Source organism: Diabrotica virgifera, chromosome 6, assembly GCF_917563875.1.
Source record: "Diabrotica virgifera virgifera chromosome 6, PGI_DIABVI_V3a".
NCBI lineage: Eukaryota > Metazoa > Arthropoda > Insecta > Coleoptera > Chrysomelidae > Diabrotica > Diabrotica virgifera.
In genome coordinates this window covers 197,337,766-197,365,500 of record NC_065448.1, presented here as the reverse complement: position 1 = coordinate 197,365,500, position 27,735 = coordinate 197,337,766, and the positions used below count along the sequence as shown (strand labels likewise).

Genomic DNA, 27,735 nt, shown 5'->3' with positions numbered 1-27,735 from the left:
AAAAATGGTTTATTGGGTTTACTGCAAAAGAAAACCATTCCAGGTTATCATCTTGGATTCTATGAAAAACTTTCCTGTTCCTTTTAATTTGTTTTCACTTAATTGATTGTTTGTATTTAATAGTAAATGTGATTTTGTTAAATAAAGGGTTTTGCCTTCGATGCACCCATTTCTAAGACTAAATTTCACTGTAAGGTTTGTGCCATATTACCTACTATTTGTTATAATATTTTTGAGAATATAAATTTGTTTATAAGCCTAGTTTTTCATTGAACATACCCTATTTTATCATAATAGTACTTTTTAAACATCTGTATAATAATGGAAATTAATAATATTTTCTCTAAAAAAGTAGCAAAATTCAAAACATCCTATTTAAAAAAAATTTGTTTTATTATTATTATTTATATGGTTGAAATATTTTCATGTTGTTTCGACATACAAAAGATACAACTAATACAAACTAAAACAAAAACCTGCCAATGTTTATTGTGGAAAATTTTATTTACCGATAAATCTTAAAAATGCTCTCCTGAAAAGTTTGTAAATTTTGAGATTGTACAGTTTTCATCCGAACGGACGATATAACATAGTAAAAATGACTCATGGTACACCACATTCATTGTCGAAAACAACATGCACCTGTATTATCCTTTATTTTTTTGAAACTGTCTGTGTTAGCATTGTTTAGAAAAGACTATTAAAATTCTTTTTTTAACAATGGTCTTAGTCATCACTTTTATTAAATAACATAACATCAGAGACGGTATTATGTGTAGTAAAGTCGTATTATTGTTCGCTTCCGTTTTGTAATCGTTCGTAAATTTATTCAGATTTTGTGTTTGTGTGTCTTTTGTCTATAAGGGCAACAAAACGTAAAAATGTTGTAGTGACAATGGAAAAGAAACTAGAAGCATTAAGTAGAATTGATAAAGGTGAATCTTGCAGCATTATATTATGGTGTCGGTACATCTACAGTATCGGATTGGAAGAAAAATAGAACTAAAATCGAAGAATTTTTTTTTTTCAAAATGATAACAAAAGACAGTTTAATCGGTGCAAAGCTAATAAAGCTAAGAATGAGACTTTTGACGACGCTTTGTATGTGTGGTTTTGTGTGGAATGTGAACGTGGTTTACCAGTGTCTGTGTGACAATTATAACGGAGTTTATCTGTAAGCATACCATATTTTATTAATTTTTACCATTTTCTCCGGCTAACCCGGATTTTCGATAACCCGGATCGGCCGCGGTCCCAATTAATCCGAGTTAACGGGGTTCCACTGTATATAATAATTACGAATAGTTCCTGAGGATATCTTTCCTTACTGTAGTCTTTTCCTTCTATATAGTAGCTAAGCAAGTAAGCAATTTGATTCAACCCAGCCTGTGAGGCTTGTTCACTCCTAAAAATGAGGTTCAGGTGTAACAATACATTGGAGTGAGGTGTATTAATTCGTGTTAAACAGGAATCACTCCACCGCGCTCCAATGCTCCAGACCATCCCTTTCCCCCCTATAGCACTCTGATGCGTGATAGGGGCACGCTATCAGAGAAATTCTCTTCACGTGGGAGTCCTGGGTAATAGGACTCCAACATGGTACCCTAATCGATTGTAAAATTCAGGCTAGCGTGAGGCGCTTTAATCCTGTTTTCCTCTAGTGACTTATCCGCGTTAACTAAAATTGCTTGTTTGGGTCTCAAGACTTTGCTCTGGGCTAGGTCCAGGTTGCGCCGGTTTTTGTTAGTGTTTTCATTTTTTGAAGTTATACTTGTTTAGACACGAGGGTGAATTTTTACATTCCCTGGCGCATACGCACACCGACAGTATGGTATTAGTCGCTACATTTTTCAAGTTATGTAGCGCAAATAAGGTGTGCATGAAAAGCATATATTATTAGTGTTTTTAATAAATATATTTACACTCACCGGCAGAGAAAACGGGCACCCCAAAAAATGGGTCATTTTTAATGTCTTGTATTTCCTAAACCTGATGTCCGATTTAAGTAATTTTTTTAATATGTTATAGCCTTATTCTTTATCAATATCGCTGTAATAATATTATTGCTAGACAGGTACATTGTCATTGTATACAGGGTGTACGAATCAAACTGTGTTTTTTTAAAACTTTGGAACACCCTGTGGAATGTTCTAGCTTTTATAAAATACTGAAATTATAACCAAACTATAGCCTCAGGTTTTCTTAACATTCTGTTTTTTGATTCATTCGCTTATGTTGGATAATAAAAAAGTTAAGCACTTTAACAACTACCCCTGTTTTTCGTTAATACAGGGTGTTTTTAAATAAGTACGGCAAACTTTAAGGGGTAATTCTGCATGATAAAATAATGACAGTTTGCTTTATAAACGTATGCCCGCAAATGCTTCGTTTCCGAGATAGGGGGTGTTGAAATTGTTCTTACAAACTGACGATTTATTTATTTCTCTAAAACGGTTTGTGATATGCAAATGAAATTTGGTAGATTTTAAGAGGTAGTTATTGCGCATTTTTTGGCATACAATTAAGAATTTTATATTCACCATTGGCGTGCATACGGGTATAAATATTTTAGATATATTTAGCTTAGTGAAAAATTTAGCTCTCATAAAAATCAAAAATTAAGTGGTATAAACAAATAATAAAATATTAAAAGTAAGATTAATAGTTAAAGGAAAGTGCAGTGTACGGCACAACGCAAAAGCCTTCAGAAAAACTGTAAGTTAATGCATGCCTAGATTAATATTCATAAAATCAAAAATCCAGTACCTAATATTTAGGCATATTATAATCAAAAACTAAATAAAATAAATCAGGAACAAAAAACTTGTCGAGAATAGATTAAGACCAGCCGTTTAGCAAAATTAAATATAAAAGTCAGGGACGGCTTTGGAAAATTTAATCAGGTGGAAGATAAATTAAATTAAAGTAGGTAGGTAGTGTTTTTCTCTGAACGGATAGGGTGGAAGACACTCCTGACGCCAAGTTTAAACAAAATAAGGTTACGGGTATAATCCCACTCGAATGAACAATAAAAGGAGCAAACCGGAGCATGATAATTCGTTTGACAAAGAGGAAGCATTTAAGAAAAGTAAGTCAACAATAAGAACACCACCCCAAAAAGACGATAAAGAAAAGCAAGAAATGGATGAAATAAAGAACATATTAGCAGAACTGAAGCAGGAGATTAAAACAGAAATAAATAACTTAAAAACAGAAATGAAGGAAGAAAATAAGAAGACCAGAAGTGATATAAAAGAACTAAAAGAAGAAATAAAACAAAATAATGAAGAAATAAATATTATAAAACTAGAAATCCAAAAAATGAAAAATGAATGGACTAAGGAAAGACAAGATTTGATAGAAGAAAATGAATTGTTTAAAAAAGAAAATAAAAAGATAACAGAAGATATAAAAGAACTCCAACGAACAATAGAAATAATGGACAAAGACAAAAGGAAAAATAATTTAATTATTAGTGGGTTAGAAATTGATACTGACGATTCAGCAACACTGAAAGAAAGAGCAACAAATATGATTGGAAAACATTTAGGTGTAAATATTAATATTAAAAGAGCATGTAAGATTGGAATAAGAACATGCTTAATAGAACTAGGAAACGAAACAGAAAAAACAGCCATTCTACGAAATAGGAACAAACTAAAGAATGTTGAACCCAAGAAAATATGGATAACAGAGGACCTTACAAAAAAAGAGAGAGAAAAAATGAAATCTCTAAGAGACAAAGCAAGGGAAATGAGAGATAAAGGAAAAACAGTGAAAATTGGGTACAACAAAATTACAGTGGATGGTAAGGAATGGAGATGGAACTACAATGAGGAAAAGGTAGTGGAGGTAGCGAGTCCAAAAAACTAGCAGAGCGACAGAGAAGAGACGAAGTAGATGCCAGACAAGGATCAGAAAACAAGGAAATTACGAATACACTGGACAATGAAAATAAAAGTATAGACTCGATTAGTGATAAGATTAGATTTAGGAGTTCAAATGTTAAACATAATAATAGAAATAGGATGGGTGGTGGAAATATTGGTAGTATAGGTAGTATAAATAGTAGTAGTAGTAGTAATAACAATAATGGAAAATCAAATACTAGTTTTGTAAATGAAGAATCAGAACAAATAGGAATAGCAACATGGAACGTGACCTCTCTAAATGGAAAGGAAATAGAAATAATTGAAGAAATGGAAAAAATGGGTATCCAAATAATGGGAATAAGTGAAACAAAAAAGGTAGGAGGAGGGCACATAAATCTAAATGAGGAATATAGTCTTTATTATTCAGGAGTACCGCAGGGACAAAGAGCAAAGGAAGGAGTTGGTATAATAGTAAATAAGAGACTAGAACCAAGAATAACACACTATGAAACATTATCATCTAGAATTATAACAATCCAAATGGACCTAAAAGACAAAATAGGATTCATACAATTATATGGACCAACTGAAGGCAGAGATGAAGAAACGATGACAGAATTCTACAATGAACTCCAAAGAGCACTAGACAAATTAAGAGAATCGAGAGAGAAAATCATAATTTTAGGAGATTGGAATTCAAGAGTGGGCAAGGATGTCAACAAAGGATTAGGATGCATTGGAAAATACGGAGAGGAATGTTTGAACAGGAATGGTGTCAAAATGCTAGATTTCTGCCAAGCAAATGACCTACTAATAGGAAACACATTTACAAACCAAAACATCGAAGACAAATATACGTTCGTGGCGGAAGAGAGAAGAGCGAAAAGTTTGATAGATTACATAGTTTATACGATAAACCTAGAAGATAAAATACATAACGTCTTAACTGAAAAGGAACCGGAACTAGCTACAGAGCACAGGATGGTTACTGCAAAACTCGAGGATGAAAAAATAAAGGAGGTGGAAAGAAAAGATTACCAAAGAGTAAAAGTAAATAAGCTCAAATTAGAACAGGTGCGCGAACATTACAAAAAAGAAACAAATAGAAGATTAAGACAACTAGAAAACCAAAAAGAGGCATGGACACTGGAAGAAAGATGGAACGCCTTCAAAGTAGTCATAAAGTCTACAGCAACAGAAATATGTGGAATCAGAAAACATAACAAACTCCATAAAAGAACGAGATGGTGGAACAATGAAGTTAAAACAGCAGTGAAGAAAAAGAAAATAGCATGGAAAAAATACATTGAGACCGAACTGGAAGAAGATAAAGAAGAATACAAAAGGCTGAGACGATTAGCGAAAAACACCATAAAACAAGTAAAAACAAAAACGTGGGAAGAGTTTGGAGAAGAATTACAACAAAACTATGTAACAAATAATAGAAGCTTCTGGACAACAATCAGACATATGAAGAAAGGAAAACATAAAGAAATAACAGCCGTAAGGGATACAACAAACCAAATCCAAACAACTCCAGAACAAATAGCTAAAGTATGGAAAGAATACTATGAAAACAAATTTAGAAATGCAATAATAGATGATAGAAATGAAACATATCAAGATAACGAGAACAAAGAATTAGAGCAAATAAATAGAGAAGAAGTAATATTGGAAGTATCAAACGTAAAAATAGGTAAAGCTGGAGGGGATGATGACATAGACCCGGAAATGGTCAAGTACATGGGAGAAGAAGGGATAAACTGGTTGTTGAAAATATACAAAGAGGCATGGGAAAAGCAGCAAATCCCAAAAGACTGGCAAAGTAACCTTATAGTGCCAATATACAAAAAGGGAGAACACGTCAACTGCGAAAATTATAGAGCAATATGTTTATCATCGGTATGTTTTAAAATATACACGAAAATAGTAGAGAAGAGGCTAAGACAAGAGGTAGAAAAAGAACTGGGAGAAGAACAAGCAGCGTTTAGACCAGAAAGACAGACAAACGATAACATTTACATCATTAGAAATATAATAGAAAGAAGTATTGACTCGGGGGGAAAGCTCATTCTAGCATTCATAGATCTAAGGGCAGCATTCGACTCTATAGAAAGACAAATTATATGGAAATGCTTGCAGAACATGAAAGTACCAAGTACACTGATAAAAATAATTGAAAATATATACGGAGTAGTAAAAGGACGTGTACAAATAGCAGGAGAAAGATCTGAAGAATTCAATTGGGAAAGAGGTATCAAGCAAGGAGACAGTCTTAGTCCGCTACTATTCATAATAGTCATGAATGAATTGACTAGAAATACTGGAGAAAGAACGAACCAAATACAGACAACAATAGGATACCAAAGATTACAGCCAATAAAAATAGAAGCCCTATTGTATGCGGATGACATAGTCCTTATAGCAGATTCCGTGACAAAAATGCAAAAACTCATAAATATATGGACAGAAGAAATAGAGAAATTAAAAATGGAAATAAACATCGAGAAAAGTAAAATAATGGTCATCGGCGAAAAGGAAGAAAATGAAGTAATTATAAAATGCAAAAATACTCAACTGGAAATAGTTACAGCATATGATTATCTTGGAAGTATTATTACCAATGATGGGAAAATAGACCTCGAAATAACAAACAGAACTAAAAAATCAAATAAACTGTACTACGCACTAGCGCCAATTCTGAGGAAAAAAGAATTGTCCCACGAAACAAAAATTAAAATATATAATACGATTGTGATACCGACGATACTGTATACAAGCGAAAATTGGACTTTACAGAAAAAGCATAATAGTAGGATAAATGCAATTGAGATGAGACATTTACGTGCTATAGCCGGAAAGACCAAATGGGATAGAATAAGAAATGAGACAATAAGAGGGATAACTAAACAGGAACCAATAATGAATAAAATAATAAAGAGGCAATTAAACTGGTATGGACATCTGATGAGAATGAAACCTAGTAGACTAGCAAGGAAAATTCACGAAACAAGGAATATTACAAAAAAGAAAAAAGGCAGGCCGAAGAAAAAATGGATACAGCAAATAGTAGAAGCAGGAAAAATCAAACAGAAAACGCTAGAAGAAATGAAACTAATAGCACAGGACCGAAAAGAATGGAAGAGATGGGTGAATATGTAGCTAAATTAAACCCAAATCCGACACCTGAAAGGGTATAAGGAAGGGGAGAAAGAAAGAATGAAATATTCACCATTGGCGTGCATACGGGTATAAATATTTTAGATATATCCCGTATGCACGCCAATGGTGAATATAAAATTCTCAATTGTATGCCAAAAAATGCGCAATAACTAGCTCTTAAAATCTACCAAATTTCATTTGCATATCACAAACCGTTTTAGAGCAATAAATAAATCGTCAGTTTGTAAGAACAATTTCAACACCCCCTATCTCAGAAACGAAGTATTTGCGGGCATAAGTTTATAAAGCAAACTGTCATTATTTTATCATGCAGAATTACCCCTTAAAGCTTGCCGTACTTATTGAAAAACACCCTGTATTGACGAAAAACAGGGGTAGTTGTTAAAGTGCCTAACTTTTTTATTATCCAACATAAGCGAATGAATAAAAAAATAGAATGTTAAGAAAATCTGTGGCTATAGTTGGGTTTTAATTTTAGTATTTTATAAAAGCTAGAACATTCCACAGGGTGTTCCAAAGTTTGAGAAAAAAACACAGTTTGATTCGTACACCCTGTATACAATGACAATGTACCTGTCTAGCAACAATATTATTACAGCGATATTGATAAAGAATAAGGCTATAACATATTAAAAAATTACTTAAATCGGACATCAGGTTTAGGAAATACAAGACATTAAAAATGACCCATTTTTTGGGGTGCCCGTTTTCTCTGCCGGTGAGTGTATTATAATTTTTATGTATGTGGATTTGTCTTCCTCCTAATAAGTATTATTGAAAATGTTTATTTTCAATTAATGTATCTGTCACCGTGATTGTAAGTATGTCCGAGAAATGATCGACTGAATAAAAAAACGGTGGTAGCTGATCGGTAGAGCATTCGCCTAGGGATCGAGAGGTCCCCTGTTCAAATCCGGACAAAGTCATATCTTTTTTTTTAATTTTTGGTATTCTTTTTGTTCTTTCTAAAATTAGTTTAATATTTAAATACAATACAAAAAAACTGTTTAAAGTAGACAGGTATATTGATTTCGTTGAAATCATAATATGAAGTTAGATTATATTATAATAAAAGTATAACTTCTTACGTGCGTACAAAGTACACACACATTCTTTTTTTGGTGACCGAAGCCGTTTATATGTATATTTTTGTTTTTTTTGTAGGTTGTCTGAAAAATAAAATATCGTAATTAGTAAACATATTATCGTTAAATTGGGGCCCACACAGTGTTGCATTTGCCTTGTTGATAGTGCCACTAACTGCCCTCATTTATTTTTATTTTTTATTTATTTTCCCTCTAGAATATTTATTTCTTATTTACTTCCCTCTAGTATTTATTTTTTCACTCTAGTATTTTATTTATTTTCTTTATTTTCACTATGGGATTTGTTTTACTTTATTCCACTACTTGTTGTTTGGGACGTTTGTGCCTCCATCGAGTTCGACGAATTTTGTCGTAACTTTTTCTTTCATTATTTCAGCCACCCTGACTTACTGCAGTTCTCTGAATAGGAATCGTTCCGCGACGTATCTTGGTACGTTTACTGCTTCTCTAAGGGTACGAACATGCCGAAGATACATGGATGAGCACGGTGTAGGTCGCGATCGCGGTCGAGGTTTACATCGATGATGGGCAGAACATACCGAAGATACCTTCCTTTCAGTGTTCTTTGCGGTTTCCATATAACCAAAACTTGTCGCAACCTGATTACCAACAAGAAATGAATAAATACACCAGCCGTATTAAAGGCGAATGTCACGTGGTTTAAAAACCAGCAATAAACTTTAATTTACCACGCGATCAGCAGCTCGATCGCGATGTAAAACAAACTATTTTGTTTTGGCATCGACATTGCTGTAAACCGCAATGATAGGTCGCGAGGGTGAACGGGTGATACATCCTTAGTATGTGCGATCTCTTAAGAAAATGAAGGTTTGTTTTGACATCGATGTAGCGACCGCGATCGCGACCTACACCGCGCACATCCAGGTATCTTCGGCATGTTCGTACCCTTAAGCTGCTGTTGTGTGCCGCTTGTATCGGCTTCTTTATTGTTTTAGATACGTGTCTCCATGAGAGAAATGCAGATGTCAGTATTGGTAGCATTATACTGTTTATTAGCCTTATCTTTGTTTTTGCTCTTAGTTTGCTTTTTCTATCTGCGAGTCCTTTTATTTATGCTTTTGCCATATTGGCTTCTACGTGTTTTTTGAATGTTAAGTCTTTATCCATAGTGACTCCAAGGTATTTTGCTTCGTCTTTCCACTCGATGGGGTTGTTTTGCACCGTCAGTTGTTCCTGTTGTTGTTGCAATCTCTTTTTGAATACCCTTATAGTAATACAGCCACAAGGGCTTTAATACTACATATTTATGCAAAGTAAAAAAATATGTACAGTCCAAAAAATGAAAGAATACCCATTAACGATCACATCAATCACTTATTTTATATTTTCTGTCTTTTTCTATAAATAACAAATAGGTCTGGATCCCGCGTATGAAAAAAAAGTTGATCAATAGCAAGCTGAAAATTTGTTAACAGCTTAAGGGTGTCTAGTCGGACAAACTTTGATATATGGGAACACTGGAACAGGGGAAGTTTTAATTGTGGAACAGGTTAAAAATTTGGAACGGTCAGACCACGAAAACGTCACATGTATTTTGTCCGACAGAACTTCCAATTGATTTGTTACCCTTTCATTAAACTCTCATGCAAAAATCAGACTGCTATTTATCACCAAATGGGCATTATAATGAGTGGAACACGTAGAAAATGTCAAATGACAGGAATTATGACAGGTGCTAAATAGCAGTCTGATTTTTGCATGAGAGTTTAATGAAAGGGTAACAAATCAATTGGAAGTTTTGTCGGACAAGATACATGTGACGTTTTCGTGGTCTGACCGTTCCAAATTTTTAACCTGTTCCACAATTAAAACTTCCCCTGTTCCAGTGTTCCCATATATCAAAGTTTGTCCGACTAGACACCCTTAAGCTATTAACAAATTTTCAACTTGCTATTTAATCAACTTTTTTTTCATACGAGGGATCCAGACCTAAAACGTTTGTTACAGAAAAAGATAGCTAATACAAAATAAGTGATTGATGTGATCGTTCATGGGTATTCTTTCATTTTTCCGACTGTAAATCTTTTGATAACTAACGAATGTTATATATTTAATTTTAAACCATTATCTTTGTGAATTGTGTAAAATTTTTATTTATTTCAGCTGCTGGGCATAGAAGTAGATTTCATAAATTCTGTGCAGTTTTCAAATCATACGGGATATAAAGCTTTTAAAGGACAGATTTTAACTGAAAACGATTTGACGGATTTAGTGGATGGATTATCAGCTAATGACATCGATGTATATTCACACTTACTAACGGGGTATATTGGATCTGAATCTTTTCTTAAAAATATCATAAAAGTAGTAGAACATCTTAAACGCAAGAATCCAGATCTAGTGTACGGTAAGAGAATTTATTTTTATTTAACATAGGTTAATAAGAAATCTTAAACTTTTTATTAAAGAGAAAAGTTGAAAACACTTAATTTATTAGTCTTTATTGTTAATTTATTTACACACACCTATTTAATTTATTACTTTTACCATTTGCAATCATTTATAATACATTTTAAAATAATATACAACGCGCACAGTCAAAATATCAATGAATGCCTACAACTCGATCTTTAATACTCCCCGATTTTGTTCTCCAATATTCTAGACCGGGCCTGGAACAAATAGAATAAAATCGAATTGAATACATTCAGACAAGATGACGCGCCAACCCGCCTCGCGACTCTTCTAGTGTCTAAACCGGTCCCGCGCTGGCTTCGCTTCACTCTCCAATATTCTAGAAAGCCAGGACCGGCCTACGTGCTATTGGGGATCGTAACACTATGTATTAATAATTATGATCTAAACATGTAATGTTAATAGGTCAGTGTCCGTGATTTTCTCTTTCGTGCCTCTTAAAACGTTTTTAAATGTTCCTTCAATTGATGATTGATGTTTATTTTTAGTCTGCGATCCTGTAATGGGAGACAATGGAGAGTTATATGTGCCAAAAGAACTAGTACCGATATACAAGGATTCTGTTGTAAAGTTAGCTGATATTATTACTCCAAATCTTCTTGAGTTACAGTTATTAACCGATATAGATGTCAAATCTGTAGAGGATGTTTGGAAAGCTATAGATATTCTACATAATAGAGGTGTAAAAAATGTTATTGTTTCTTCAGTTGAAATACCCAAACGGCCTAATTTTTTAAATGTATATGCTAGTTCTAGTAAAGGTAAGTGTTAATAATGACTTTACTTTCTAATTTATTATTAATTTATACACCTATTTTTTAGTTTTTATTTTACACTTATTTTAATTTATTTACTCTAAAACATCATTAATTTATATTACAAGTTTATATCTTCGACTTTTTATTCAGACTACTGGTAACTGGCATCCTAACAATCCTCTTTGTCAGACGTAACAAATCTGCCTTATTGTCATTTTTAGCAATTTTGATATCGAGAAGAAAGTGTATACCAGTGTTATTTGACGCGCATTAAAACAATCACGCGAAGAAGATTCTTTGATTCAATATTAGGTACCTTTGACTGAAATAAAATTTGTGTTACCCAAAGATCCATCGAACGCTCAATGTTAGGCATTTCTCGTAGGGATCGAATTACGAACAAGGAAATAAGACGAAGAACAGGAGTGACAGATGCCATAAAAAAAATAATTATAACCCTAAAGTGGAACTGGGCTGGACACATAGCTAGAATGCCCGATAACAGATTGACACAGCGAATAATACACTGGAGACCAAGACAGGAAGCATATCGAACTAGAGGTCGTCCGCCAACAACATGGTCTGATGACATAAAATTGATCGACAAAAATTGGATGCAAACAGCACAAAACAGAAATACATGGAAAAGACTGAGGGAGACCTATATCCAGCAGTGGATAGATCCGGGTTGAATGATGATGATGACGTTTAATAGATTACATGTTATGATTGGTTATGAGAATCATACCACACTATTTAGGGGAGTGCATATTGATTTTCACTTCGGAAAAAATCAAACAAGATAGAACTTTTTGTAATTTGTTTAAGAAATGTTTAATAAACAACATATCAAAAAGTTCTACCCGAGAAGTGGGTGCTTCATTTTTTATTAAACAAATGAACTACGAAATTAGATGTTTTTTTAAATAACTCCGAAAATATAAATTTTAGAAAAAAACTGACTTGACCATTGAAATATTCAGAAAATTTTACAAAAAAAACCTTATATAAAGAATTTTCTAAAATTAAATCTGTATCTTCTATAATTTTTTAATTATAACGCTAAGGTCACCCTTCTCACAAACATTGGCGCACTGTAAACTAACGTACGGCGAGGTGCATGGTTGAGTTATTTTAATGTAATTCTTTAACTAATGGAGCAAATGAAATTTTACAAATTGAACATGAAAGAAGAATAATTAATCTATCTTATGGTTATAATAGAAAGAAATAAAATGTATGCGCATAACTACGGTGTGGGCGGAAAGTGAGCCTTACATGAATTTTGTTTAAAATGATTTAAAAATGTGTAACTAATACAGTTTTTCTTATAAAACTCTCAGTTTTGCACAACTTACCTTTCAAGCATCTTGATAAATGATGTTTCATTCAAAAAAAATCTCAAAAATTTAATTCAAATGATATGACGTCTCAAAAAATGTAATTTTTGAAATCTTCGTAGTTTTATAGAATTACCACCACTTTAAGACGGTATTACTCAAGTTTGAACAGATCTATTACAGTTTTATAAGTGATTTTTTAAAGTTTAGGATGTGATCTCTAAAATTCACTAATTATTTTACTTTAGAAATGAAATAAACTATTTCTTTTTAAGAAAATTAAGAAAGATAACAAAAATGTAATACAAAAACCGAAAATTACCAGCTAAAAAAATGTTTGTACAAAGTGATCAAAACTTTTTTCCGTAAAACTTACCTAAAATACATTCAATAATAAACTTCAACAATAATAAATGTTCAGCAAAAAAATTTTTTTTAGCTCTTATACAGTATGTCTGCGTAACTTGGAACCTATTGATAAGTTTTTTATTATCAGTTTTACGAAAAAAGTTATTCTATATAAAATACTTATATATTATATACATCGTATATAATCTAAGATACAATCATCAAATATCAAATTTAATTAATGTTATACGAGGTATGTCAAAAAATATGAATTTCCCTCAAGAGTAAAGTACCATTACATTTCACAATATCGAAAATTGTTATTAAGAAAAGTTGTTCGGAATTAAAAATTTTGTTTTAGTGTTCAATTACATCCTTCTAATTAAAATATTGTGAATAATAAAGGCACTTAAATCTTAAGAAAAAATCATATTTTTTACATACCTCGTATAAAATTAAAAAAGTTTGATGTCTGATGGTTGTATCTTAGATTTTAGACCAGGGAGAGCATTTTATGAAAAATAACTTTTTTTCATAAAAGTGATAATAAAATAGTTATCATAATTATAATAAAATGATGATGAGTATCCGTAATTTGAGAAAAAATTAAAAAAAAAAAATTTCGATTAGAATGATGTAATTTTATATTAAGACAGTTTCTAATTTCAAAAAAATTGAAGCCTGTGCATTTGCTGATGACATTGTATTAGTTGCAAGAACTGAAAAGGCTCTCGCAGATAACATTAGAATCTGGGCTGAAGAACTAAAAAACTACAACTTAATAATAAATATGGAGAAAACTAAAGTGATGACAATAGCCAACAAAGAAGCAACTGTAAATATTGAAATCGAAGGGCAAAAAATCGAGCAAGTAGACCTCTTTAAGTATTTGGGAATAATGTTAAACAACAAAGGTACACAAGAAGATGAAATTGGAAACAGAATAAAATTGGCAACGAGAACTTATTATTCACTGTATAAAAATTTCCTAAACAAAAAAGAAATATCGAGGAAAACCAAAATGACAGTATATAAAACTGTATACAGTCGGAAAAATGAAAGAATACCTATGAACGAACATATAAAACACGCTGTATTTTCCTGTCACCGTGTCACAAAGAAAATTGTCCAGTGTAAGTACATGTAACAATAATTATTTCATGTACTTGCGCTGGCCAATTTTTTGTGTGACACGGTGACAGGAAAATACAGCGTGTTTGATATGTTCGTTCATGGGTATTCTTTCATTTTTCCTATTGTATATGCCAATTACAATATATGGGGCAGAAAACTGGGTACTTAATGACAGACAAAGAAAAAGATTATAAGCTACAGAAATGAGATACTTAAGAAAAGTGGTGGGAGCAAGAAGATTAGACAAAAGAAGAAACGAAGATATAAGACATGAATTACAGGTAAAATCGCTCAACGAAAAAGTTAAAGAAAAGAAGTTAAAATGGGCTGGACACATGATAAGAATGAGTGGTGAGAGACAAGTGAAAATGACATGGGAGGCCAAAGCAGTGGGTAAAAGCAGGAGGGGCAGACCAAGGAAAAGCTGGAACACTAGTGTAAACGAAATACTCAAGAAAAGAGGAACATCGTGGCAAGAAGCAAAAGTTTTAGCAGCAGATAGGAAGAAGTGGCGTAAATTTGCAGAGAGTATTATATAAAGGAGGAATCCTCGACACCTAATGGTAAAAGAGGCAACCGATTATGTATGTTCTAATTTCAAACAACTTATTATAATAGCATTTTTTGATATGCTGGACTATAAAGGTACTTTACTCTTTAACGAAATTTATATTTTGGACATAACTCGTATAAAATTGATAAAATTTGATATCTGATGGTTGAGTTTTAGATTTTTGACTATTCATAGCATTTCATTAAGAATAACTTTTTTTCGTAAAATTGATAATAAAAAAGTTTCAGATTAAAGGCCGTTGCTAAATTGCCTTTGTCCATTATTTAAGTATTAAAGTCATCATAAATTAACAATTTTAAGTAAGTAATGAAATAACAGATTCTCACAATCATTTATTTGCATGGGACGGCCAGTTTCGCTGTCTACAGTTTGCATAGCATATTCAGGTCCCCGATAATGCTGTGCAAACCGTAGACAGCGAAACCGGTCGTCCCATGTAAATAAATGATTGTGAGAACGTCTGTTATTTCATTATTAGTTATAGGCCTGGATCCCGCGTACCAAAAAAAAGTTTATTAATAGCAAGCTGAAAATTTGTTAATAGCTTAACGGTATCTAGCCGGACAAACTTTGATGTATGGGAACACTGAAACAGGGGAAGTTTAATTGTGGAACGTGATTTTAATTGTGAAACGTGTCATCCTGACAAGTTTATGATTGTGAAAACTAGCAAATTGTTTATTCAATAGCAAACTTTATATAATACAGTAAGGTCTCGTTTTATGCGGTGGATACGTTCTTCAGAAAAGCGCAGATAAAAAAATCGCATAAAAAAGACTTTACTTGCATTGAAAAAGTAGGGATACGTTCCGTGGTTTTCTAAAATCACATAAAATGGTGGACGTTTGTCCACCAAAAAGTGCCTTTGATGTTTTTTTTTCTCCATTGGGCCAAATAAAATCTTAAAGAAGAAATTAACGCAGACTAACGATATTGAGATTGCAAAAACCTCTTCTTATGGAACATAAAACTTTACGACACTTAACTAAATGTTTCAACCCAGAAATCAAAACGTGCTGTTTATTATACTTACTGCTACTTGAAATCAGCAACATTTAAACTCTTAAAGACTTAAACATTTAAATTTAATTTCAAAACAATTTTACAGGTTATACCTTTTTAGGCCAATCAAGTTAGGTTTTTACTAGACATAACGGAAAAGACGAGGTTTGACAGTTGAAATGTGTAGTATGAGATATTACAAAAAGACTACCATCTTTGGATTCATCAATTTTTTAGTGGAACATTTTTTAAATAAACAATCAAAACGTCAAACTTAGTTTTTTACTCATAACTTAAAAACTTGTTTATTTAGAAATTTGACGTCCACAGGTAACTTTCTCAGAAAAAAAGATACATCGAATGAGATACGCTAAATAAAAATCGGTTAATAAACAAAAAAGTTATTGCAAAACGGATGACAAAATCAGTTTTTGAATATAGTTAATAACAATTTTATTGTTTGTTAAAATACGTTTTAATATACCCAAAATTGAGGGCACTATGGTGTTTGAATGGTGTGCAAAAAATGGTCCAGATCTGTTAAATAGTTTTCGTAAAATTGAATTTGTTTATAAAATTTTTTGAAAAACGAGCTAATTTCTGAGGCTGCTCCAGTTAATATGGCTGAATGTATCTCAATAATCCGGGCTCATTTCCTTCGTTAAGATGTATACTAACAGCTTATGAAAAAAAAATTACATATACGTACACAAAATTATTTGTTAATAAATAGCAGTTTTTAAGCTTATAAACAATTACAATAATTTCGTAGAAATTAGATCAAATTAAATGGCAATAAAATATACGGAAAGCTGGTTAAAATACACAACTTTCAAAAAAAATTTTTAGGTCCTACGACCCTTGGGGTCTGAGATAGCCCCTTTTTTTGAAAAAATCACTGTTACATTAATTAACAACACTAAGAGCTGAAATTAACCAATCTTTTATAAGAAAATTCAAAGTTTTTAACAAAGTTTTTAGTAAGAAAAAATGTTAAAAATTGTTTAAATAGGAGTGTTATAAACACAGAGTATTTTGCGTTCCGACTAAAGTAAAAAATAGCGGGCGTAGTCGACTGACTGAATAGTGGGCGCGTTTGGCGACCGGCATGCGGCAGCAACTATTAAAATTACGTTATCCCGACCACAAAAATCCACTTTAAGGTGAATGACAAATTTTCGTCATTCCTTATGTTTTCGAGGTCTCTGAATCCGAATATGGAGTTAATTTTTTTCTAGAATTAGTGGAACATGTTCAAAAATCAAATTTTATGAAAAAATGCGAAAAATCAATTTTGATGATTTTTCAATTTTAACTCACTGTATTTTTGGTCGCTGTAAATATTTCCTTTTGAAAATTTTACTGTGTTATCTTTGAAGCATTTAGATAACAATGAGATTTGTCCAAAATGACTCAACACGTTAAAAGAGAAGTTGTTAATTTTTAAACATTTTGTCGTCAGATTTCGTTAGTTTCATGTTTACTTAAAAAAGTTGAGTGACAAACTTTTTAGTTTATAATTTTAATTAACACAGAAATAAAATATAATTTATGAAGAAGTTTTCCAAAAAAAATTTAATTTAAAATATGCAATAGGAAAAATGTTATGTGACTTTATAGACGAGCGGCACACCCCAAAAAAAGCTTATTTCTCGAGATACTGATACTAATTTTGGTCATACTTTATATTTTTGATGGTGCTCAAAACTAAAATTAGGGTTGTTTTGAATTTTACGTGGGGGAACATTATCAAAATCGCAACTTTACCCTAAAAATAAAACAATCACGTTTTTTTGAGTTTAATTTGCTACAACTCTGTTCCATTGTAATATTTTTTTCTGATATTTTTATAGTATATATTTCTCACCTTTCTGAAGACAATGGGACCTGCTTCAATATTTCTGTCTTGCCATAAAGAAAGTTATAAATTGTTTGAAGTAAAAGGTGCAGATTCTTGAATTGCAAAGTTTAATCGCAAAAGTTGAGTAACAAAATTTGAAATTTAGCTGTTTAATTAATTTTAAGTTAAAATCTAGAGTACAGAGAACAAAATGTTTTATAGAAAAAAAGTGGTGTAACTTTTAATTTTAAGAAAAACGTGATTTCATTTTTTTTTATTTTTATGGTAAAATTGCGATTTTGACAATGTTTCCCCATCTAAAATTCAAAATAAAACTCATTTTCGTTTTCAGCACCATAAAAAGTATAAAGTAAGACCAAAATTAGCCATTCACCACACCGTGGTTGATATCTCGAGAAATGAGCGTTTTTTTTTGGGGGAGTACCACGTACCACTCGTCTATAAGGTCGCGTAACTTTTTTTCTGTTGCATATTTTGACTTTGTGGCCTTTTTATTATTATTTTTTAAATTTATTTATTTAAAATATAATTTTACTAAATAAATGTGCAACGTAGTAATATTCATAAAATTCAAGTTTCTACCAAAATATATAAATATAATATTAAGCTTCAAATCCGGTATACTCTCAATGTTAAAAATGGGCTGCAACGGTCTAGTGATAGCGAATGCTAGTCCGCGAATTTATTCTCATTCGGCTGCGCCCATCATTTTTTTTTACTTTAGTCGGAACGCAAAATACTCTTTCTTTATAACAATACTGTTTAAACAATTTTTAACATTTTTTCTTGCAAAAAACTTTGTTAAAAACTGACTTTTCTTATAAAAGATTGGTTAATTTCAGATCTTAGTGTTGTTAATTAACGTAACAGTGATTTTTTCAAAAAAGGGGCTATCTCAGACCCCAAGGGTCGTAGGACCTAAAAATTTTTTTTAGAAGTTGTGTATTTTAACCAGCTTTCAGTATTTTTTAGCGCCATTTAATTTGATCTAATTTCTACGAAATTATCGTAATTGTTTATAAGCTTAAAAACTGCTAATAATTAACAAATAATTTTGTGTACGTACATGTAATTTTTTTTACTTTTTTTTTCATAGGGTATTAGTATACATCTTAACGAAGGAAATGAGTCCCTGATTATTGAGATACATTCAGCCATATTAACTGGACCAGCCTCAAAACTTAGCTCGTTTTCCAAAAAAATTTATAAACAAATTAAATTTTGCAAAAACTATTTAACAGATCTGGACCATTTTTTGCACACCATTCAAACACCATAATGCCCTCAAGTTTAGGTATATTTAAACATATTTTAATAAACAATAAAATTGTTATTAACAATATTCAAAAACAGTGATTTTGTCGTCCGTTTTGCAATAACTTTTTTTGTTTATTAAACGATTTTAATTTGGTGTATCTCATTCGATGTATCTTTTTTTTTCTCAAAAAGTTACCTGTGGACGTCAAATTTCTAAATAAACAAGTTTTTAAGTTATGAGCAAAAACTAAGTTTGACGTTTTGATTGTTTATTTAAAAAATGTTCCACTAAAAAATTGATGAATCCCAAGATGGTAGCCTTTTTGTAATATCTCATACTACACATTTCAACTGTCAAACCTCGTCTTTTCAATTATGTCGAAAAACGGCTTATTTTTTACTAACTTGATTGGTCTATTTAACTTTCAATGCGAAACTCAGATTGATGTAATAGCTACATGCTACATCATGTAACAAGTGTATACCCGAATTGCAAATCCTCAGATTACTGACATCTGGATGGGAATAATTAATTATACTAGTTGTTAATAATATAAATTTTTGTATGAAATACAAACCGCACAACTTCAAAATCGCATTAAAAAATCCGCATAAAAAGAGACCTTACTGTATATGAAAAAATGTTTGTCCGACAGATATGTTGTAGAACATGTAAAATGACAAGAATTATGTTGGTGGTAACAATAGCAGTCTGATTTTTGCATGAGAGTTTTATGAAAGGGTAACAAACCAATTGAAAGTTCTGTCCGACAAAATACATGGGACGTTTTCAAACTTTGTACTCCGTACATCAAACTTTGTCCGACTAGACACCGTTAAGCTATTAACAAATTTTCAGCTTGCTATTAATAAACTTTTTTTGGTACGCGGGATCCGGGCCTATTACTTAGTATGGACTCACACATGCAACCCATTCAATATTTTAATAATTTTAAATGTTTTAGGAGAAAATAAAGAAAAGTATTGTTTAGAAATTCCAAAATTACCAATTACTTTTACGGGTTCGGGAGATTTATTCGCAGCTCTTATACTATCTTGGATGCACATTAGCAATAGTAATCTGAAGCAATCCTTAGAAAATACGATAGCATCCTTGCATGCCGTTTTAAGAAGAACTCTGGACGCTACACAAGGTAAAATATAAATTTTTGTCATAATTTTTCTAAGTAGATAATAGTTATTTATGTACCAAGTCAGTAAAGTGACTCTTTATCAAACGAGTCTGATATTATGAGCCGAGCGAGCGTAGCGAGCAAGGCGAATAACAGACGAGTTCGATCAAGAGTCTTTACTGACGTGGTGCATACAAAATTTTATCGCCAATCATAAAAAACATTAACACTTACTTAACACTTACTTCTTAATTACATCCTTCTAATGAAAAAAGAGTGTGTGTACTTTGTACGCACAGAAGTTATACTTCTATTGTCATGATTTCAACGAAATAAATATATTTTAAACAGTTTTATCGTACAGTGGAACCCCGATAAGTCGGCCCCCGATAACCCGGAAGTCCGGCTAACCCGGACCGATTTTCATCAGATAAACATTTTGATTTTCAATATTTTGTATTTTTCAATTTAATTGTGGCTTATTTCTAATCAAAATAGTTAATTATCAGACAAACCTTTCAACAATAAAAATGTATGTAATATAATATTTGAGAGATAATGTGTACTTATGTGTGTAATTTGAACTATACGATATTAAAATTGACTCATAGCACACGCCGCAGAAACAACAGCCACCTGTCTGTAGTATCTATTCCTTTTTATTTCAAACTGTCAGCATTGTTTAGGAAAGACTATTTAAAAATTCTTTTATAAACAATGGTCTTTAGTATTGTGTGTCTTGTATTGTTCGCTTCCATTTGCTTACGTTTGGGTTTGGTGCTTTTTTTAGTAATTTTAATGAGTAGGTACTGTGCATATTTATAAATATATTTCATGTTATTTCAATTCTAACGGAGTTTATCTGTAAGTATACCGTATTTTATTAATTTTTACCATATTCTCCGGCTATCTCGGATTTTCGATAACCCGGATCGGTCGCGGTCCCGATTAATCCGAGTTATCGAGGTTCCACTGTATTTATATTTAAATAATATATCAATTTTAACACTTAAAGTAAAATACCAAACATTAAAAATACCGTTAATAGTTACGTCATTGTTTATGAAGTGTAGCGTGTAGCCTGCCGCAGCGAAGTTGATTTGCCGTGATGAATAGTAGAAAATCTAAATAAATACATATATTTGCTAACAAATTATCAGTACCTACATATCTATGACCGTCCTATATATAATCGAATTAACAAAAACACCATTTCATACTATATTCGCATTAATACGAAACTTAAAGATTTAAGAATTCTTTTACTTTTACACAAAATAAAAATTTCGTATGACAGTAATGACAGAAGGCTCTTGCTTGCATGACGGCCGATTTCGATGTTTAATCGATAGTTGTTAAGTATCAATATTGAATACCTAATTACTAAATCTGTAAAGTTTTGATTTATGTTTTATAAGTATAATTGCAAAATACTACAGAATTTTATTTAATTAATTTAATTAATAATAACGTAAATTCTGTACAATATTTTTAATAATTAAAGTAAATAAATTTTAAGGTCACTCAAATAAATAATCGATTACTGCCATCGACCACTTACATTCAGTCTCGGTTAATTTGATTAATAATCGCGGCTGGTAAAGTAAAATTCTTCTTTCAGTACAATAAAGTGTTACTTTACTGCCGCAAATGGCGGCAAATGAGTACAATAATGAATGACTTTAGTGACGGTTGGCGATAAAAAAAATAGAAAATTACATTATTTTTATTTGACGTTTAGATTTCCACTCCAGAAATCGTTTTCAAAAAAGATTAGATGAAAAGATTATAATATTACCGGCCAAAGCCGATTTCAGGACAAACTAGTTTGGCCTAGGCCAAACTAGTTTGTCCTATCGCGTGTAGGCCAAACTAGTTTGTCCTAGGCCAAACTAGTTTATCCTGATATAAATACACACACTTCAGGCCAAACTAGTTTATCCTGATATAAAGACGCGCATTTCAGGCCAAACTAGTTTATCCTGAATGTATGTTTTTATATCAGGATAAACTAGCTTAGCCTAGTCTAAACCAATTTAATCTAGTCGAAAGTACATAATTAATTACTGATTGGTTGCTGATTTAAACGTAAGTTTAGAAGACACTATTAAGAGTTGTAAGACTTTTAAGTATTTAGGGTAAATGATAAACCGAGATGGCACTTGTATGAAAGATAAAGAAATGATAATAGTACGGGGAAAACAAGCCACGAGAGCACTCCATGATGTGATATGGAAGAACACTCTAACTAAAGAAAAAAAAAAGATTTTTTCAGGGCATAGTGCTGAATATTACCCTGCAAGAGCGGAAGAATGGCCAGTGACAACAATAATACGAAATAAAATACGAACAGTTGAATTGGAGTTTATAAGAAGGTGTCTACAAATTACCAGGTAGGATAGAATAAGAACAGAGGAAATATGAAAAAAAAAATAGAAGTAGAATGCGCAATTACAAAAAAGTTGTGGTAGTAAAAGTAGAGCCCTGAAATGGTGAACTGGTACGGGCATGTACAAAGAATTCCGGAGTACAGGTGGCCGAAAAGATTACTGGACTGGGACCCGCGGGGAGGAAGACGGAGAGAAAGACCTGCTGTGAGATGGAAAACTCACATAGGAAATGCTGTGATATAAAGAGACCTCAGAGATGGCGACTGGGAGAATAGAGTGATGTGGAAGACGAAAACGGCAAACTCATAATGGGAAAAGCCAAGAAGAAGAAAGTAATTCAGCGAACTAGTACGGCTTAATATAAATAATAAATTGAATAAAATACTTTGTACTTGGAAAAATAATCATTTTTATTAAAATTATAATTATTCGTAACAAACAAACAATAATATTGAGTTATATTCGCGGTCGGACGGACAGACAGCCTAGGTCAAATTTCTCACCTTTAGTACCATTCTTGGATTACAAGCTTTCATTTGACACCTCATATGTCATTCTACCTGGTATAATGACGGAGGAGTTGAGTTCACGGACAGACAGACAGACGGTCGGACGGACGGACAGACGGACGTGGATAATTCAACGTTTTCACATTTTTTCAAAATTGGTGAAAACAATATTAATTTGTACTCGATTCTATTCGTAATTGTATCCTTTCTTTTAATTTTTGGAGAAAACTTCATCCTTTTATTTATTATTTTTTATATTATTTAATTACACAAGAATATATTGATTTATAGCATGTATCAATATCTTCATTCTATGTATTCTTTTTCTCATGATCATCTTTCAGTGCGTCACAGTTTTTCGATTTCTTTCTAACGCATTAAATTGTATGTGACAGAAAAAAAGGCACGTCGGTGATTACATTTCGTCGGTGACATTTATAACATTTATTCTAGTTATTCTAGTTGTCGATCGATGGCGCCATAATAAAAAAATATTTTTTTTTAATTAGATAATAATATTACAAATATAATCTGTATAATTTATAAGACTATACAAATCAAAGAAAATACCATTTTATAAATGCAAGAAACACATTTGATTTGTTTTTATTCCAAATTGAAAATAAAATGTGACAACTGTCAGATTTAACTAAAATGTTATGTTAGAATAAATATCATAAATGTGTATTATCACGGACTTACCCTTTTTCCTATCATTTGTTACGCACTGAAAAATGATCATGAAAAGGACAATATCATATGATACAATATATCGATGTATAATTTTTTTTGTCATCCCTGTTGGGACGTGATTTGCGAATTCCCCGCATATAAAAGTATATCAGGATAAACTAGTTTGGCCTAGACCAAACTAGTTTGGCCTGAAGTGTGTGTATTTATATCAGGATAAACTAGTTTGGCCTGGGCCAAACTAGTGTGTCCTGAAATCGGGTTTGGCCGGTAACATATACATGATACAGACATATAATGCCTAGACTGTGCACTGCAATCTAAAAGTATGCGACAGAGAAAAATAACAGTATTAGGTATATTATACAGGGTGCGCCAAACCTCTGGTTTTCTTTGATTACGGCTAAACTATGAGATATACAAAAAAATGTTTATAACAAAACTAATGTGTAGCAAAGAGGTCTATATTCTAAAATTATTTTTGATTATACAGGGTGAGTCAGAACGACGGTATGAACTAAAGTTGTATTTTTTTAAATGGAACACCCTGTATATTAAATCATTTTTGAATATATTATTTAAAAATATGAAAAATTTGTATAAGGTCTTATAGGCCTAAAGTTAATAATTTTTGAAATATTTACATTTTTATTGAAAAAAATGGTAATATTTATAGGGTTGTGGATTATGTTACCAAAGAAATAAAAATTTAAGTAATAGGTCAAAATTTTTAAAATATAGTGTTATTTTTAAATAATTTAATATTTTTTACTTTTAGCCATAAAATATACAGTGTGATCACTATTTGCAAATACAAAATTTTCTCATTTTTTTTTAAATGGGACACCCTGTATATTAGTTTTGCATTTTGTAGTAAATATTACAACCTTTCTTTTGGTGTGAGGTTGTATGTACCTAGCATGTTTCGTTTTGTAGATATTTAAAAAAAACTATAGATTTTACGTTTTTGCGGATTTTTTATTTAAAAATTTTTTTGCAAAAAAAATAATTATAATCTGGTTTTAGAAACATACACTAAAATATAAAATATGAAAATAAAACCGTAATTAAAGATTAAAATAAATCGTATGCTAGTACAATTCAATTGAATTTAATAACTTTAAATTATTTTACAAAAAATATTTTACCATTTTAATGAATGCATAAATTAGTTACTAAATTAAATAAACAACCAAATTTTAATCAACCGTAGTAATTTTTCTACTACAGCAACTTTCCTGTACCAAATTAATTGTTAGTTAAATTGTATTTAGTTAAACTTTTAATTTACCTTTTAAATTTACCTACATACATCATCATCTTGAGAATATAAAAATTATTATAAAGTATGCTTTAAAACAGCTGAATGTTAAATGTATCAGCCAAATTATTTATTAATATAAATAGTATTTACTGGTGTCACAAAAGCTGGTAATACTTTAGTAGTTGAAATTTTTGTAACAATTTTTGATATTTTAAATTTTAATTTTTTAACCGAAAAATTTTTGGATATAACATTTGTTTTGGGCGAAACCATTAGAAATTATTACCAGCTTTTGTGACACGAGTAGGTACATAGATACTATTTACTTCTTAATATACTTCCATAACGTTCATTTGTTTCAAAGCATACTTTATACGTTCTCAAGATGTAGGTAAATTAAAAAGTTATTAACTGATCTTACTCGTAAATACAATATAACTAACAATTAATTTGGTACAGGAAAGTTGCTGCGGTAGAAGAATTACTACGGTTGATTTAAAATTTGGTTGTTTATTTAATTTAGTAACTAATTTATGCATTCATTAATATGGTAAAATATTTTTTGTAAAATAATTTAAAGTTATTAAATTCAATTGAATTGTACTAGCATACGATTTATTTTAATCTTTAATTACGTTTTTATTTTCATATTTTATATTTTAGTGTATTTTTCTAAAACCAGATTATAATTATTTTTTTTGCAAAAAAATTTTTAAATAAAAAATCCGCAAAAACGTAAAATCTATAGTTTTTTTTAAATATCTACAAAACGAAACATGCTAGGTACATACTACCTCATACCAAAAGAAAGGTTGTAACATTTACTACAAAACGCAAAACTAATATACAGGGTGTCCCATTTAAAAAAAATGAGAAAATTTTGTATTTGCAAATAGTGATGACACTGTATATTTTATGGCTAAACGTAAAAAAATATTAAATTATTTAAAAATAACACTATATTTTAAAAACTTTGACCTATCACCTAAATTTTTATTTCCTTGGAAACATAATCCACAACCCTATAAATATTACCATTTTTCTCAATAAAAATGTAAATAATTCGAAAATTATTAACTTTAGGCCTATAGGACCTTATACAAATTTTTCATATTTTTAAATAATATATTCAAAAATGATTTAATATATAGGGTGTTCCATTTAAAAAAATAAAACTTTGGTTCATACCGTCGTTCTGACTCACCCTGTATAATTGAAAATAATTTTAAATTATAGACCTCTTTGATACACATTAGTTTTGTTATAAATATTTTCTTGTATATCTCATAGTTTAGCCGTAATCAAAGAAAACCAGAGGTTTGGCGCACCCTGTATATAATATATAATATGATTATATATTCTATATAGTATATATGATTCAAGCATATAACGGAGATTGAAAACCTAACCTAACTAATTATTATTTTAGCTGTACTTTCACAATTCAGTCTACTCGCCAACATTAGGAAACATGACAGTCTATGAATCACTATCTTCACATAACGAGTCATTAACTAATATTAGTACTGGTGACATTGTATTATCAACATCGACAATTTTGTCAAAATTCCATGCGTTTTCTTCTTTTTTTAATACATGTTCAATCGCCCTTTGCCAATTTTCCTTGACCTCATGTAATAGGCAACTCTCTAAAAATGCTTGTACATTTTTAATTTAAATGTATTTATGTCCAGCTATATTTAAGTTCAACAGGATTTAGCTGTGGTAGGGAGGAAGACGCACAACATCAATGCCATGTGTTTTTGCAAGTTCATTTACTGCACAACGTACTGGAGGCTTATTTAATTTTACAATTTGTAACAATTCAATTTTTACAGATCTCTTTGTTAGCCACTTAACGATATTGTGTTTCTTCCAAGAAGTATTTCGCAGACGTTCAATTTGACGGGAATGATAATTAGCCTTATCCATAATTACAACTACTGAACCTTTTGGTAACAACTCTATCATCTGATGAAAATTCTCCAAAAAATCACTGTTCATATCTTCATGGTAGTCTCCTATATTTTTGTAGATTTCAATATGAAAGATCCACCAATAATGTGGTATATCATTGGTTTCCATTTTATCATGTTGGAACACTTTACATGAAATTACAATAAGCCTGGCAATACTGTTGGCTTTGCGATACGTGAATCAGACGCCATTTTATGTCAGTGTTGTGAAGTTTAGGGCACAACTCGTGCACATTTTAGTGTTTAATGTGTTAGTTTATTATAAATATTTTGATCACCCACAGTACAGTCAACTGCTACGTGAAATGACTTACGCTTCCTATTATGTATGGTGTCTAATAATGGTGTCCCAAAGTAAGAGGAAAAACCATGTGAATAGTTCTACGATATCTAGGCGAGGTCGAGAACATACGGAGTGTTTATATTTAAATTAGATATACATCCTATAAATGGTAACACTGCGCGCTAAGCTATGCAGGAGACTTAAACATCAATTTCACCAGCAAAATAGAGATGGCTATTTCGTTTAGTTTTTGAATATTCTTGAACAATCGTTACTGATAATCGCTTAAATTATGCATTAATTTAATTAATAGGATTATTTTTTCACTAACTATGTAGTCAGCGATTACAATAATTTATATACTATCTATGCAATAAAAACTAATAATTGATTAAAGAGAAAAATTGTAAATTAGATAAATTTTGAACATCTTTAACAATTAAAATACAATTAACATGAAGTAAAACTCCCTAGTGTAGTTGGTATATTTAATAAAAATTCTAAAAAATTCTTTAAAAATCCAAACGGATTACGTTCAAAACGTTTTCGGACTTATCAGTCCATCATCAGTGAACCTAAAAGTAAGTAATCTCACTTAGTAAAAATTGAAAAAGGGTGA

At 31.2% G+C, this 27,735-nt stretch overlaps 2 protein-coding genes across 2 annotated transcripts in view; one reads left to right on the top strand and one right to left on the bottom strand.

Moving 5' to 3' along the window:
- LOC126887102 (protein FAM76A) overlaps window positions 1–27,735 on the bottom strand; it is a 116,281-nt gene that overhangs the window by 14,104 nt on the left and 74,442 nt on the right. The gene's annotated exons all lie outside the window — the stretch shown is intronic.
- LOC126887103 (pyridoxal kinase) overlaps window positions 1–27,735 on the top strand; it is a 58,450-nt gene that overhangs the window by 18,716 nt on the left and 11,999 nt on the right. Inside the window, exons 3-5 of the mRNA XM_050654441.1 lie at window positions 10,286–10,529; window positions 11,086–11,358; window positions 19,837–20,025. Coding sequence (XP_050510398.1) covers window positions 10,286–10,529; window positions 11,086–11,358; window positions 19,837–20,025 — 706 coding nt within the window. The remainder of the gene's footprint in view (window positions 1–10,285; window positions 10,530–11,085; window positions 11,359–19,836; window positions 20,026–27,735) is intronic.